This window comes from Aotus nancymaae, unplaced genomic scaffold (assembly GCF_030222135.1).
Source record: "Aotus nancymaae isolate 86718 unplaced genomic scaffold, 86718_ANA_hifiasm-v0.15.2.pri h1tg000040l, whole genome shotgun sequence".
In the NCBI taxonomy this organism is placed as follows: domain Eukaryota; kingdom Metazoa; phylum Chordata; class Mammalia; order Primates; family Aotidae; genus Aotus; species Aotus nancymaae.
The window spans coordinates 39,019,282-39,032,893 of NW_026988454.1; the positions used below are offsets into that span (position 1 = coordinate 39,019,282).

General features: G+C 39.7%; 1 protein-coding gene across 9 annotated transcripts in view; it reads left to right on the forward strand.

The window, feature by feature from the left end:
• The first annotated feature begins 4,935 nt into the window (after positions 1-4,935).
• PTPRK (protein tyrosine phosphatase receptor type K) overlaps positions 4,936-13,612 on the forward strand; it is a 554,712-nt gene continuing 546,035 nt past the window's right edge. For 4 of the 9 annotated variants that reach the window (XM_012435091.2, XM_012435093.2, XM_012435094.2 and 1 more), the window contains exon 1: positions 4,936-5,273. In XM_012435091.2, the coding sequence (XP_012290514.1) occupies positions 5,177-5,273 (97 nt within the window). In that variant the 5' untranslated portion in view covers positions 4,936-5,176. The remainder of the gene's footprint in view (positions 5,274-13,612) is intronic. The other 5 variants (XM_012435088.2, XM_064360708.1, XM_012435089.2 and 2 more) reach the window with 2 other exon arrangements.

The following is a 13,612-nucleotide window of genomic DNA, read 5'->3' on the forward strand; positions in this document are numbered from 1 at the left end:
TTATATCCAGCTGTAGGCAAATTGCTTTTCCAAACTGGCAATACTGAGCTCTCAAGCTGCTCACATTTTCTGCTTCCCTTGATAAAACCTTTGGAGCATGCATTTTCTTGACTAGTGTTTCTGAACTAATCCTCAGTTATGGATATTTTAAGGGTTCAAGGGACTTGCAAAATAATTCTGGTTGGGAATACAGTGTATGTCTTTCCATCTGATCAGAAATTGCCCAAGACCACATAGAGAGGAGAATTTCCTGAGAAATGCAGGCAAGTGGCATCACTATTCTTCTTATTCCTGGATGCTTTGTTGTCAAGATCTACGAGCCGAGCTAACGGAACAGGTCACAGTGCAACTCCAGGGAAGAGTTAGGCTTTGTTTTACAATCCAAGGCTCCAATGCCCATCCAGGGCAATAGCTTTTAAGGGTATGACAAGCACTTTTTTTCCCCTCTGGAAGTCCCTGCTCTATTCATGGGCTTTAATATCAGAAATTCCCTGTCCCTCTTGTCCCTGGGGATTCTCTTGACAACACACATACTCATGCAAAAAGTTTACTGTAAGAAAATGTTTATAGGTATGTTTTTCTTCTTTTAAAGATAAAATAGATGTTTATTTCCACCTACCAGGTCAAGAGGCTCTACAAGAAGAATTGGCTTGAGGATTTTGACAACTGACTGAAATAAAAATTTTTAGAGATGAGAATTAGGTACATAGGAATTGAAAGAAAATGAAATTTAGAATTAGAAGACCCAGGTCAGAGTTACAGTACTGCTATTAGCCAGCAGCATAACCTTGGGCAAGTACTTTAATCCCTCTAAGCTTTGGTTTTCCTCCTCAGTTAAGTGAAATTAATCATACCTGCCTTGCCTCCTTCACAGAGTTGGAGTGAGGAAAGATCATGATCTATCATATTCATGTGGGTGAATATGCTTTACAAACTAAAAAGCATAATATAAGCAATTAGTTATTATTAACAAGCTGAGAATATTATCTAATTGCTTATAAATACATGCTGTGTGTACACTCATGATCTGCCACTGCGTAAATAAAACCTTGCTTCTGCTCAGTGCAAATTTGTGCATAGTCCTTCAGTGCACAAGAGAAGGAAAATAACGTTTAGCAGCTGTTATGAACTAGACCCTTTCATGTCTATACTTTTTTTTTTTTTGAGATGGAGCATCACTCTGTCGCTAGGCTGGAGTGCAGTGGCACAATCTCAGCTCACTGCAGCCTCCGCCTCCAGAATTCAAGCAATTCTGCCTCAACTTCCCGAGTAGCTGGGACTACAGGTATGCGCCACCACGCACAGCTAATTTTTGTATTTTTAGTAGAGACGGGGTTTCACCATGTTTGGCTGGGATGATCTTGATCTCTTGACCTCATGATCCTCCAACCTTGGCCTCCCAAAGTGCTAGGATTGTAGGCGTGCGCTACCATGCCCAGTCTCATGTCTATACTTATAAGCAAATCTGCAGCTCTACGAAAAAACATATATGTTTCATTTAATCCTCTAAAAATATGATTACTTCATTTTCACATGAAGGAAATTGAGATACAGTGGTATTAAATATTGCTCAAGGCAGTGCTCCCAAATTCTATTACCTGGAACCCTGGTCCTGATACCTACTCCTCTATTAAAGGGTTCTGTGATCCAAAACTTTGAGAAACAATGCATTCTTTTTCCTTCTCCTATAGACTTATAGTGCAAAAACCATATTGGTAACCATGGGAAAGATCCTATAATAAAGAAGGCTGCTATATTGAAGAATTCTGTTAAACTTCGCTCAGTCCAGAGTTCTCCAGGCTAATTTAATCTTGAGACCATATTTTTGAATTATACTTATTTAAATCTGAAAGAACTGGGATTCTACAGAAAACACTTACCAATTGCAGATCTAAGCTTATGACTGGAGTTAGGGTGTGGTAGATCTGCAATCAAAACACAAAGCTGTCTTCTTTTAAAAGAAATACTGTAACCATATGCCAAAACAATAGGAAAGTAGAGAAGAGCTGCCATAAAATTTTGGTATCCGACATCTATTGCTAATTATATTAATATTATGGTTCGTAATTTTTTTCAGTCTTCTTTTTTTCTTGATAATAGTACACAGACTTTTGTTTTCTGTTTTTTTTTTTTATTGTAGGAAAATATACACAGCATAAACTTTACCATTTTAACAATTTTTGAGTATACAGTTTGGTGGCATTGAGTCCATTCACATTGTTAGGCAACCATTGCCACTATCACTCTCCAGAAATTTTTTATCTTTCTAAACTGAAAGATTATTTTACCCAACATTTGATCATAAGCATTTTTCCATCTTGCAATTTACTTTTTCCATAACTTTCACTTCTAATGGCTATGAGATATTTTGCCATATAATGCTTATGAGTCTGCATATTATAGAATATTTATATTTCTCCACTTTTCTCTTTTGTAAATGATAAACTTACTGTAAATAACATTTTCTCACATTTTGGATTATTTACTTGCAATAGCTTCTAGATTAAAGAATATGAAGATTTTGGTAATTTTTAATGAAGGCTGACAATTTTTTTTCTAAAAGTTTAACAAAATTTATACTTGATGATTTAACAAAATTTAACAAAATTTATATTGATTGATGTATTCATTTACTCTTTCAAACAAAAATCTACTAATTCCTAGTATTTGCCAAGCACTTAGCTATGCAGAAGATCCTCAAGGTTTCTACTCAAGTGATTTCAATCCATACTGCTCAGCATTAGTTATGAACTAAAGGAGATGTACTCACCCAAAAGTTTTATTGCATTCTTTTGATTTTTAGGGAGAAAATGTCTTTGTTGGTTTGCTGATTTCTTTTGAGAATTTCCTTTCTTTTCTTTGCTTTGCCTCCCCCACTTCTCACTTACATATGTGTCTTTGGATAAGTTACTTAGTTTATAACCTTGTTTCCTCATTTGTCAAATGGGAATAATAATTGCACCAATGTCTTCTTGGAATTGTTGTCTGAACTCAATGAAACACTGAATATCTTGATGTCTCAATGTGACATTGTATATCCTAAGACAGTGCCTAGAACATTTGAAGAACTTTCTAAACATTACCTGCTACTATTCCTACTTCCATGATAGAGAAAGTAATAAAGTTTCATGAAATGAATCTTCTATCAGCTGTCCCCCAAAGTGGGTGAGGTAAGAATTGTGTGTACTTTGTCCTGGCACTGTGTGGAAATCTTTAAAGAAGTTTTTTGTCGTGTGTTTAAACAAACAAATTAGCACGTCATGAACTGCTTTTACATTTCTTACAAGAGTAGAACAGATGAATTAGTATGTAGATGGTAGGGTTTCATTTGTTTTTACTGGGACAAATTGCTGCTAAATTTTAGGATGTTCTGCTGTCCTCAAAAACAAAAACACCTCCTTCAGTTTTTTTGTTACCTGGGATCTAGGAATGTTCTTTAATTAAAGAAATGGAATGGTGATGGTGTGCTGAAAGGTATAGGTTAACGAGTTAAAAAAAAAAACTACATTGCACCCTAAGGAAGGATGAACTTAACTATGCTGAACTGAATTGACAAGTGTTGGGCTAGTCAGTGTGCTAATGAGCAGGCTACTGTTCTCATAGAATTTTTTAACAGTCTTTTCTGCCTGATATGTATGTGTGTATAATATATATGTATATATTTGTGTGCATATTTATTAATTTTTATTTCCACAGGCTCTGTCATATGCCTGGTCATTAAGAGCATACATTTGATTAAAGGAATCTGTGGCTTGGTAAATTACGTGAATGTTATATTAAAATGAACTTCACATTGTCTTGATTTACAAAGGTTAAGATGTCTGAGAAACTGATGAGATGTCAATCAACAGACTCTATCGTTTTAGCAATTGTACATAACACATAAAAATTCTGGATCAAAGTTATTATGTTATTCAGTTATGACCATACCTTTTTTGGGGTGATATTTTACAAAAATGAATAAAGTATGCACCATACAGTCTTACCACAGAAGTAAGGCAGGATGGCATATGGCGAAACCACTTCAAGCTGCTGAAGTAGTTAACTGTGAAATATTTTACTGTCATAATACTGCATTATTTTCCTCTAGATGAATCATTCTTTGCTGTCTTCATGGTCAGTGTAAAGTCCTTTTGTTAAATATGTCTTAACTAGCTACAAGATATTAACACACACACACACACCACACACACAAAACCTTTCCTACTCCACCAGACCTAGGTGCAAGGAAGGATACTAAGCCCTGATGCAGTTCTTAGGTGAGAAGCGGAAAGAGGCCGGAAGGTTTCAAAACAACAAGCAAAGTCAGTGAAGCAGAGTAAATCCAAATACTTGGCAAATGACAAACCAGAAAGGAGACACGCCAGCTGTTCACGCTGGAAAGTTACCGAACGCTTATTTTGGTTCAAGTTTTATTTATTCTGTGAATAAGGGACAAGTTTTCGATGGGGGTGGGGTGTCTTATTCCATATTAAAAGAATAAGGAATGGGGTTTTCGAGGCGGGCGCGTGTTTCCTCAGGGCGCTTCCACACGCTCCTTCCTTTCTACCCGCAACCGCTCGGGGGGACCTCCACCTTCGGGACGGAACCCCCGGACGCCTCTCCTCAGACGGCGGGGGTCCTCGGTCGTCCGGCCGCACGGCTTACCGAACTCTCTCCTCTCAAACTCTGATTTCTGGAACAGGGCAGCGAGCTGCGCCGGGTCCCCTTTCCCGCTCGCTCCCCCGCGAGAAGCGGCTGGCGGCAGGGCCCAGGCCGTGAACAAAGGCGGCGCGAGGGGCGCGGGGCGCGCGGCCGGGGATGGCGCGCGTCTCTCCGGCAGGAGGCGGCGGCAGCGCCGCGCCCGAGCCCGCATTCCTCAGAAGCGCCCGGAGCCCGCGGGGCGACGTCACCCGCGGCTCCGCCCCCGTCCCTCCCCGAGCAAAGTAACTCTTGACTAACAGGAGCAGCCTCCGCCGAGCATGGAGAGCTGCCGCCGCGGCCGGCCGGCGACACTGGCGACGCTTTCGCCCCCGAGGTAGTTTGGCGACCGCGAAGAAGGAAAAACTGCGGGCGGGCGGCTTTCCTCTTCCCGTCCTCACCCAGCGAGGCTCGGCCCGCGCCTCCGTCGTGGATTTCGCGGCGATTCCCCCGGCAGCTCTTTGCAAAGCTGCTTGAAACTTCTCCCAAACTCGGCATGGATACGGCGGCGGCAGCGCTGCCTGCTTTTGTGGCGCTCTTGCTCTTCTCCCCTTGGCCTCTCTTGGGGTCGGCCCAAGGCCAGTTCTCCGCAGGTGAGTGTCCGGGGGGCGTCCCCGACGAACGCCCGGAGTCCTGGGCTCACGAGGGGTGACCCGGCTCCCCGCCCGGGCTGGGGACGGGGATGTGGGGGAGCTCTCGCGGTCCGGGGGTGGGAGACACATGGTAGAGGGAGGGCTGTCCCCAGAGTTCCTGCCAGGTGGGACGCGGGGCACCCATTGTTCCTCTCCGAAGCTGGCTCGGGGCGCAGGCTGGCCCGGTCGAGCCGGAGAGTGTGGGGACCTGCTGGCCTCGGCGTCTCGCCTGGCCTGCGCCGGGCTAGTGGGGAAGAGAGAAAAAGTAGTTTCGACTCCGGTGACGGCTACTCTGTTGCTTGTGGTGCGGCTTGTTGCTGTCTGCCACTTGAGTGTTTAAACAAATTCCCTGGGAAGCCATTGTCAGAAATGTGGAGATCCGAAGGGACTGACCTCGGCGCGCTTTGCCAGGTGCTTTTTGTCCCGGGAATAACCTCCCTTGACTATTGTCTAACTACTTCCCGGTCCCTCCCCGAGTCCCCTTTCTCCTCCCCCAGAGCTCGGTTGCTCCCGGGCTCGCCCTGTGCGCTCGGGCACTGCTTGGAGCTTGTTCCGTGTGTGTGTTGGCGGAGCCCTGTGAGAGGTGTTGAAATGCGGTTCTAAGGACCCACGCCGAGCGGTCCTGGGCATCGAGGTCTGCGCGTCCGGGGGAGGAAACGTGATCCGCGCGTGGGAGCCCGCTCCTCCGGCAAAGCCACTGCCAGACTGGCCCCGCACTCCCCAGATCCGGCCTGGGGCTGGAAGCGGGCTGTAAATGACTACCTTCCGCCGGGGAACCCCAAAGGAGGGACGTGGAACGGTCTCGCAGTAGCTCTGGGGGTTCTCGGTCAAGCCGCTCAGAGAAGTCCGTGAACCCCAACTCTCCCGGTCCCGCCCTCTGTTCCCCTCCAGTTTTGTTACCCTTCTTGTAGGTTGGTTGCTTCTTTCGTTCTCTCCTCTGGGGGATCTGAAGTTTCACCAGGTGGACGCTGGGGAGCGGGCTCCCGAGCACTCGTCTACCTCCCGCCACTCCTGACAACTTTTCTGGCCAACCTATTCAGCTCAGCTCGGCTGGCGAGCGCTTCTGCTGTTGGGGTTCGCGGTGCAGATGGAGACGCAGAGGTGGCCACAGGGTGACGGAGAAGACGGGAAAAGCGACAGCCGCGCTCCTGACTGAAGCCGCAGGATGCAAAGAACTTACTTTGTACCTGACAGTTTCTCACGTTGTTGTGGCTGCCCTGTTTCCTGGAAATAAACTTAAATTGTTTTCGGGGGTAATCGTTTATTTCCCTTCCGTTGCTCTCCTACTTCCGCCCCCTTTAGAACTCAGTAAAGGGAGTTAAACAACAGATTCAGGTGGCATCATGTGTCGTACATTCAGGCAGAGATTATGAAATGGCAGCATGCAGAGGAAAAACCCTGTATATAGGTGATGTATGCAGAGGGTAACAATTCTATGCAAGGAATGATCCGATGGTTTAATTGAATTCTTTCTGGAGTAAGCATTACTGCAGGCAGCTCTGACATATAATGCCTGTTAGTATTGAAACCGTGCTTGATGTAACTCATTATATGCAGGCAAGTTGGAGTGAGTATTGATTTCTGCACAGTGTTTGTCACTGCACGGAGAGCCTACGCTTGAAAAGACTTGTAGTTTGTTAATTGAAAGTTTGAACTCTACCAGTTGCATGATTAAACTTACATGTATTCAAGAGTTGCAGCTATTAATGTCTCAACAGCTGATGGATATATTTTCAACAGTAAAGAAACTTTTCTTTTTCTCTTTTTAAATGTTATTTACCTTTTAATTCACAAGTAAATATTACATTTCCTCCAGCTGAATGTGCAGATGAGCTTTTCTGATACCTGGAGTTTAGATACATACAATAAACAATTGTGTTCTTAGATACCTAGTTCTAAGTACTTTAACTATGCCTGGCTTTTCTTTAGTGACAAAGGATAACATTTGACATTTGCTATATTTAATTAATAAAATGTGCAGTCCTAAAAACTGTAGTAATCACAGGATTCTATCTCAAGATTTTGCCCTTTAGGAATATATGCCAAGAAGTGAATGTCTTTTATTCTCAGAGTTTAAAGTCAGATGGCAGATTTGTCTTTCTCCACAAATTATAAGTCTGTTTTGTAAATACTTCCTTTTTCTGGCTATAATAAATCATTTGATATTTTATTGTCATAAAATTCTATGGCACTCAGATTTGTTGCAGACATACATTAGAGATGTATTGGAGATTGGAGGTGTATTCTATATTGCTGGTTTTTCTTATATTTTACTTTACATAGTGAACTTTTATTCTTTTTGAAAAATTAAATAAGCACACTTTAAAAGTCTAAGACAAAAATTCATGTTGAGAATTTAAAAGTACTTTGTTAAATATGTCTTTCAAATCATACCCATTAAGATCAGTTTACTTTCCGATATTATTATGTAGTTCCTAATGTAATAAGCTTCAAAAGCAAATTTTGAAAGGCAGAGCATTGTTGGGACTTCGATATGTCATATACATATCAGTCTGCTTTGTTTAAACCAAAAATGTAAGAGTGTTTTCATTATTGTGACTTTTTTCTTAGCTTTTGCAGTTAAAGTGTAAAACTGCTGCATGGTGACCCTCTTTAAAACCAGAACTTTCTATAAATCTCAACTCATATATTCTTTCAGTTTAATCTCTCACTTAAAATGACAGCCATGTCATATCTGGGGAAACCAAAGCATGGAAGAATACAGAGGTATTAAAGTTTATCCACTGCGTTGTATAGCTATGATCTCTTGATATCATAATGTAAGAAAGTTGTCTGTAGAAGGACTTAGATGACTGATGAAACCAGATGCAGGTAAGGTGACTTGGAAACTCAGCCTTCTCATCTGTAAAATGGGGATAATAATACCTATCTTGACCTTTCCACATGGTTTTTATGATTAAATGAAGTAATTTATGGGAACTAGCACTGTAAATTGTAAAGCACTGAGCAGCTATTTGGAGTGTAACCATCATTAAGTGCCTTAGTTTCGACTTTTTACTGCTCCCAAATTCTCTCTCCAGTAAGTACAGGCTGTTCAGGATTTGTGTGTGTGTGTGTGTGTGTGTGTGTGTGTGTGTTTGTGTGTGTGTGTGTTTTCACTGAGCCAGTCTTTCATTTTAATTATTGTTAAACATAAACATCCTAGATTGGCCAGACCATAATTTTGTCAGCACTATGATAGATTATCCTTAAATTTTTTAACTTACCTCATATAAATCCTTACTTGAGCTAAAACTGTGGAAGAGTCACTATTAACATTCCTAGTATTCTAACTAAAGAAAAAAATATTTTTAGTCAGTTTCGTTAGCTTTTTGTATAACTGTTGGTTCAGCCTTTTCAACTCTGTGTTGAGAATAATATGTAGCTCTTTAGATGCAGTCTTATCATTGACCTAGAGAGGGACTATTGTCTCTCTTGTATGATAGGAGCCTGGAAATACAGCTCGAAATCCTGCTTTGCCTATAGTTCCTTACGTGTCACCCTGTTGATGTGCACTCACTTGATCCTTAGGACCCTGGAACTCATCTAAGCAGCACCAGTTTCCTGATGTCTGACTCCTTGTTGATTCTTTATGTGAAATTAATCTCTCTCATACTTATTACCTGCTAGGAAGCTTGCTTTAAGGTTTGCCTGTTAGTTTTCTTGGTTTTGATTGGCTAAATATCCCTCAGTCCCGCAATTCATTAAAACTCCACATTCTAATCACTAGCTATCATATGCAGCTGGACATTTCCAGGACTGATTTTTCTCTCTCTAGTCCCCTTATATCTGACTCTTGATTTTCCTAAATCGCGAGATGTAGTTTTGTGTCTTGCCTACCCAGACGGGAAGAGGCGAGTCTGGCTGCTGTTTGGACATTGGCATGTGAGCTGCTGACAGCTCTTCTCTGTGTTCATAAATGTGAATCTGAAAAATGAATCAACCCCTCTGCCACTCTGGCCCTCTCCAACACTCCCTCCTACTCTTCTCTGGCAAAAACAGAGCCCCCACATACATATACACAAGATCGCAGCCCTTTTGTTTTTGCCAAATATTATTTTAGTGCTGTACATGTCCTTAAAAACTGGAAATATGACTCATGCACTAACCAAAGCTAATGCCAACATTCCCACCAAATCTCATATTTCTAGCAATGATGGTTTGTTACAGGTTTTTCTGGGCTTTAAGGGAATATTTAATTCATGTGGTATGATTCCATATAGAAAAAGTATATTGGCTACTAATATTTTTAAAGCACAGTATACCAGGTCTACTCAAACTGGTGTTAAAGACAGTGTAAATCATGCTAAATAAGGTTCTATGCTGCTCCCATTTCCCCTACTTGTTCTTCGTGGAGGGCAGGAAGAGAGATGCAGGAAGATTGAGAGCAGGAAGCATCAAGAGAGTTTGCAGATTGTTCTTAAAGACAAAACAAAGAACAGGGATTCTCTGTGTGTGTACGTGTGTGTGTGTCTGTGTGTGTGTCTTTGATCTTTTACTTAATTTTCAGAGGAGGAAAAAAGTCCTATTTTTGACTTGTTTATTGGAATCAGCCTTTGCCTTTGCCCAAACACATTTATTTCTTATTCTGTCAATGTAAAAATTTCCCTCTGTGTATTTCTCTCAGTCTTTATGCTTTGATCATATGTATCTGGTCTGTGTTCCTTTATCAAATGGTGTTTCTTTTTGCCTAAAAAGGTTGTAATTGCTTTTGAACATGACTTGTTTTTTTAATCAAAACTCATGCTGTTTGTCATAGTACTGAATAAAAAAAATACAAGACACCAATTCATGATAGGTCTTAAAACAGTATTTGATAACAAAGTCAGTGAATAATACATTAATCAGGCTAATTTTTATTTCAATTGAAGCAAAAAGCAAACTTGCATATCCATGAACTAATCTTTTAATGTCACAGAACATTTATTTGTTGTACCTATCCATCTCTGAAAGTCTTTACGTTCCCTTCTGTAAATGGGGATAGACAATTTCAGAACCACATTGCTTGATATTTTGAGGTAAGTGAGATAAGTTACATGCAACTATGCTTTGGAAAACTTAAAAAATGTTATGTTTGAATGTTTGATATCACTGTGAACTCTGAATAGTTTATAAACTTCACACTCTACGTTAGTGCAAATGTATTTTGTGAAAATATTCCTACAGAAACATAGTTTCACATAAAAGGTTTTTAAAGTTTCAAGAAGATTCCGTTGTGGGAGGTTTTTTTTTTTTTTTTGGTATTCTTGTGGGAATTCTTTTGATCTGTATTTAATATTTTAATAATGAAAACTAAGTGTATGCAATTTTAAAACTGCATTTTGTGAGGTTGTTTTAGATTGTTGAGGTTCTGGGAAAAGACTGGGCCTGGGATCTAAGGATCACATTGATCCTCTCGTGGAACATTGCCATTTCCCCACTTAATTCTGGTTGAATTTTTTGGCATTCTCCTTTGTGTGTTGATAATCCATAAAAATTACAAGTGGATTATTTTGTCACTTAGAGTTGTTTTAGGATGAAATTAAGTTGTCCTAAATGGAATAATCTGTGTTTCCACTTGATATGATTAGTGAGCTCTCATAATGAAAATGATGAACAGGACAATGCTGGCTGAATCCTCCAACAGGTGTCATTCTAGGAATTGTTTTAATAAGGGGAATTCAGAAATAAGGCCAAATAAAATAGTGTGTAGTGGAGTTATTGTTTGTGTTTATTTCGTTGGGAAAGGTGAAAGATGTAAGTATGCAGTCCTTTGTATGAAAACACACACACACAAACACACACACACACATTTTAACAATAGTAGGACTTAGTTGTAGGAAGGTTTAGGTTAGAAAGAAGGTAAGGGCATCTAGAGATGGTATCAAAACTTGATACTTACATTTTTGGAAAGAGTAGTGAAAACTTTATTTCATAGATGGAGAAACAAGTGGAAAATAAGCTGTATATATTCTGTACTGTACTGTATACTATATCATACTGTTATACTTTTAAGGATAAATTAATAAATCTTTCTCCAGATTGGTATCTATTTATATAAACCCTTCCCAGTGCAGCTTGTTCCTTAATCAGCTGCTCATAGACTGATTCTCCAAGCACTGTTCGAGGCAGCAGCTGACCAGCCACAGAAATTCCCCTAATCCTTGTTGGACAGTGGAGGTGACCTAGCAGCTGCTTAAGTGGCAGACTGGCAACAGTTCCTTGATGTGATTTTTCTTAGGTCATTCAGTAAATTCAAGAGTAGAGAGGAAGGCTTGCTAGGGTCCTCACTAGAAAGTGAGGACATCAAGCACCCAGGGATTGGTGCCTGATTGCTTCGTGGTCATTGGATGCTTCACTGCAAGATGTTCTGGGATTTTGTGGTTTATGGACCAATATAATTAGCATCATCTGGAAACTTGTAATGATCTGTGATCATCTATCAGAGCCACCCCAGATCTATTGAATCAGAATCTGCATTTTAATGAAATCCCCAGGTGATTTGATGGAATATTTAATTCTGAGAAACACTGCTCTAGGACAAAGAAAGCTCAGCTTAAAAAGACTGTCACATGCACTTTACTATAGAATTTCAAGAGTATTGCAAAATGATTAATTATAACATGAAACACATTTCCTTGGATTTGTATTTTCTTTTTCTTTCTTTTTTGAGATGGAGTCTTGCCCTGTCACCCAGGTTGGAGTGCAGTGGCACGATCTCTGCTCACTGCAACTTTCACCTCCTGGGTTCAAGAGATTCTCCTTCCTCAGCCTTCCAAGTAGCTGAGATTATAGGTGTACCACCATGCTCAGCTAATTTTTCTAGTTTTAGTAGAGAGGAGATTTTACCATAGCTGGTCTTGAGCTCCTGAGTTGAAGCAATGTTCCTGCTTCAGTCTTACAAAGTACTGGAATTATAGGTGTGAGCCACCATGCCCAGCCCTGGATTTATATTTCTGATCAATATTTACTTGATTATCATTTAACATTTAAGACACATCAAGACAACAGTACTATACAAGTTATTTAAAAGAATACTCAATTTTGAAAAAAAAAATTTTTGTGACTAATGATAAGACTAAATAGTTTTGGTTATGAATATTTTATATAAGAATATTTAAAGATAAACATACTCTTTAAGGAACCAAACATGCTATATGCAAATCACTTTTAGCATAATGTTATGTTGATACAGGAAGTACTATTCCCTCTGATATTACTAGTAGCAGTCTCTTGCTTTATAATTCTCTTTTTCATCTAAGTGTAATTTAAGATCTTTGTAATAAGGAGCTCATTTATAGGACAGTCAAATTTAATGAATGAGAGATAGTAGGTAGAATGCATTAAATATAACTGGTGTTCTTTTTAGTATTTTTTTGTGCTCATTTTTAAGAACAGAGATTCTTGTCAGTTTTCTCAAGAGAAAAATTATGATGTAATAGACAGTGTATACTATTCATGTCAAAACACAATTTTACTTGCATTTTATAGCTTGCTTTAGCATTCTTTTAGAAAATGAATTTTCCCAGAAGACCTAATTGCCTTCTTATTAATGAGCCTGTAAGTGTTTTTTGTCATCCATTTACTATTCTAAATGTGTCTACTTGTGCTAGCTGTTTGAACAGTGATGTCTCTGATTAAATCACAACTGCTGTATTTGTTTTTGCCATTCACTAGTGATTCAGAAAATACTGACATAATGACATGGTTATGGCAGAGACTAATAAAAAACAAGTAAAAATTAATGTTAACCCATTACAGTTGGCTGTATCAGAAGCTGGAGTTTGGAATAATAGCAACATTCTCTACATTTTTGATACTGTAAATAACAGTCTGCCTAACCTATATTGTCTTAAATATAAAACATATAATTTATTGAATTAATAAACTATAAATCAGTATGATTTCCATATTTACTTAATTTAGAAACTGATGTTTAAAGAAAAGTTTAATAGGAGCCCGATCACTGTTAGAGAAGTAGTGATGGAGAGACTCTGAGAGGGTACTTTCATATATCTTCAAGAACTTTACAGTTACTTTTACTGATTTTACTCCAAATTCTAGAACTTCTCTTTTTTACTAGTCCTGCTTATATTCTTCTGAGCAATAATTAGGTTCATTTATTCTCTTACATGTTGGAGAAGAGAGCTTCTCCCAAAGCAATTGCAAAAGCAGCAGTTTTTATGAGCTGCCATTTACTAAGAGCCCATGACCTGCCAGGCTCTGTGATCAGTGTTTTACATAATTTTAAATCCTCACAATATCCTTTAAGATGAGGATCATCTCGATTTTATAAACTAAGGCCTAGAGGGGGTTAAGTA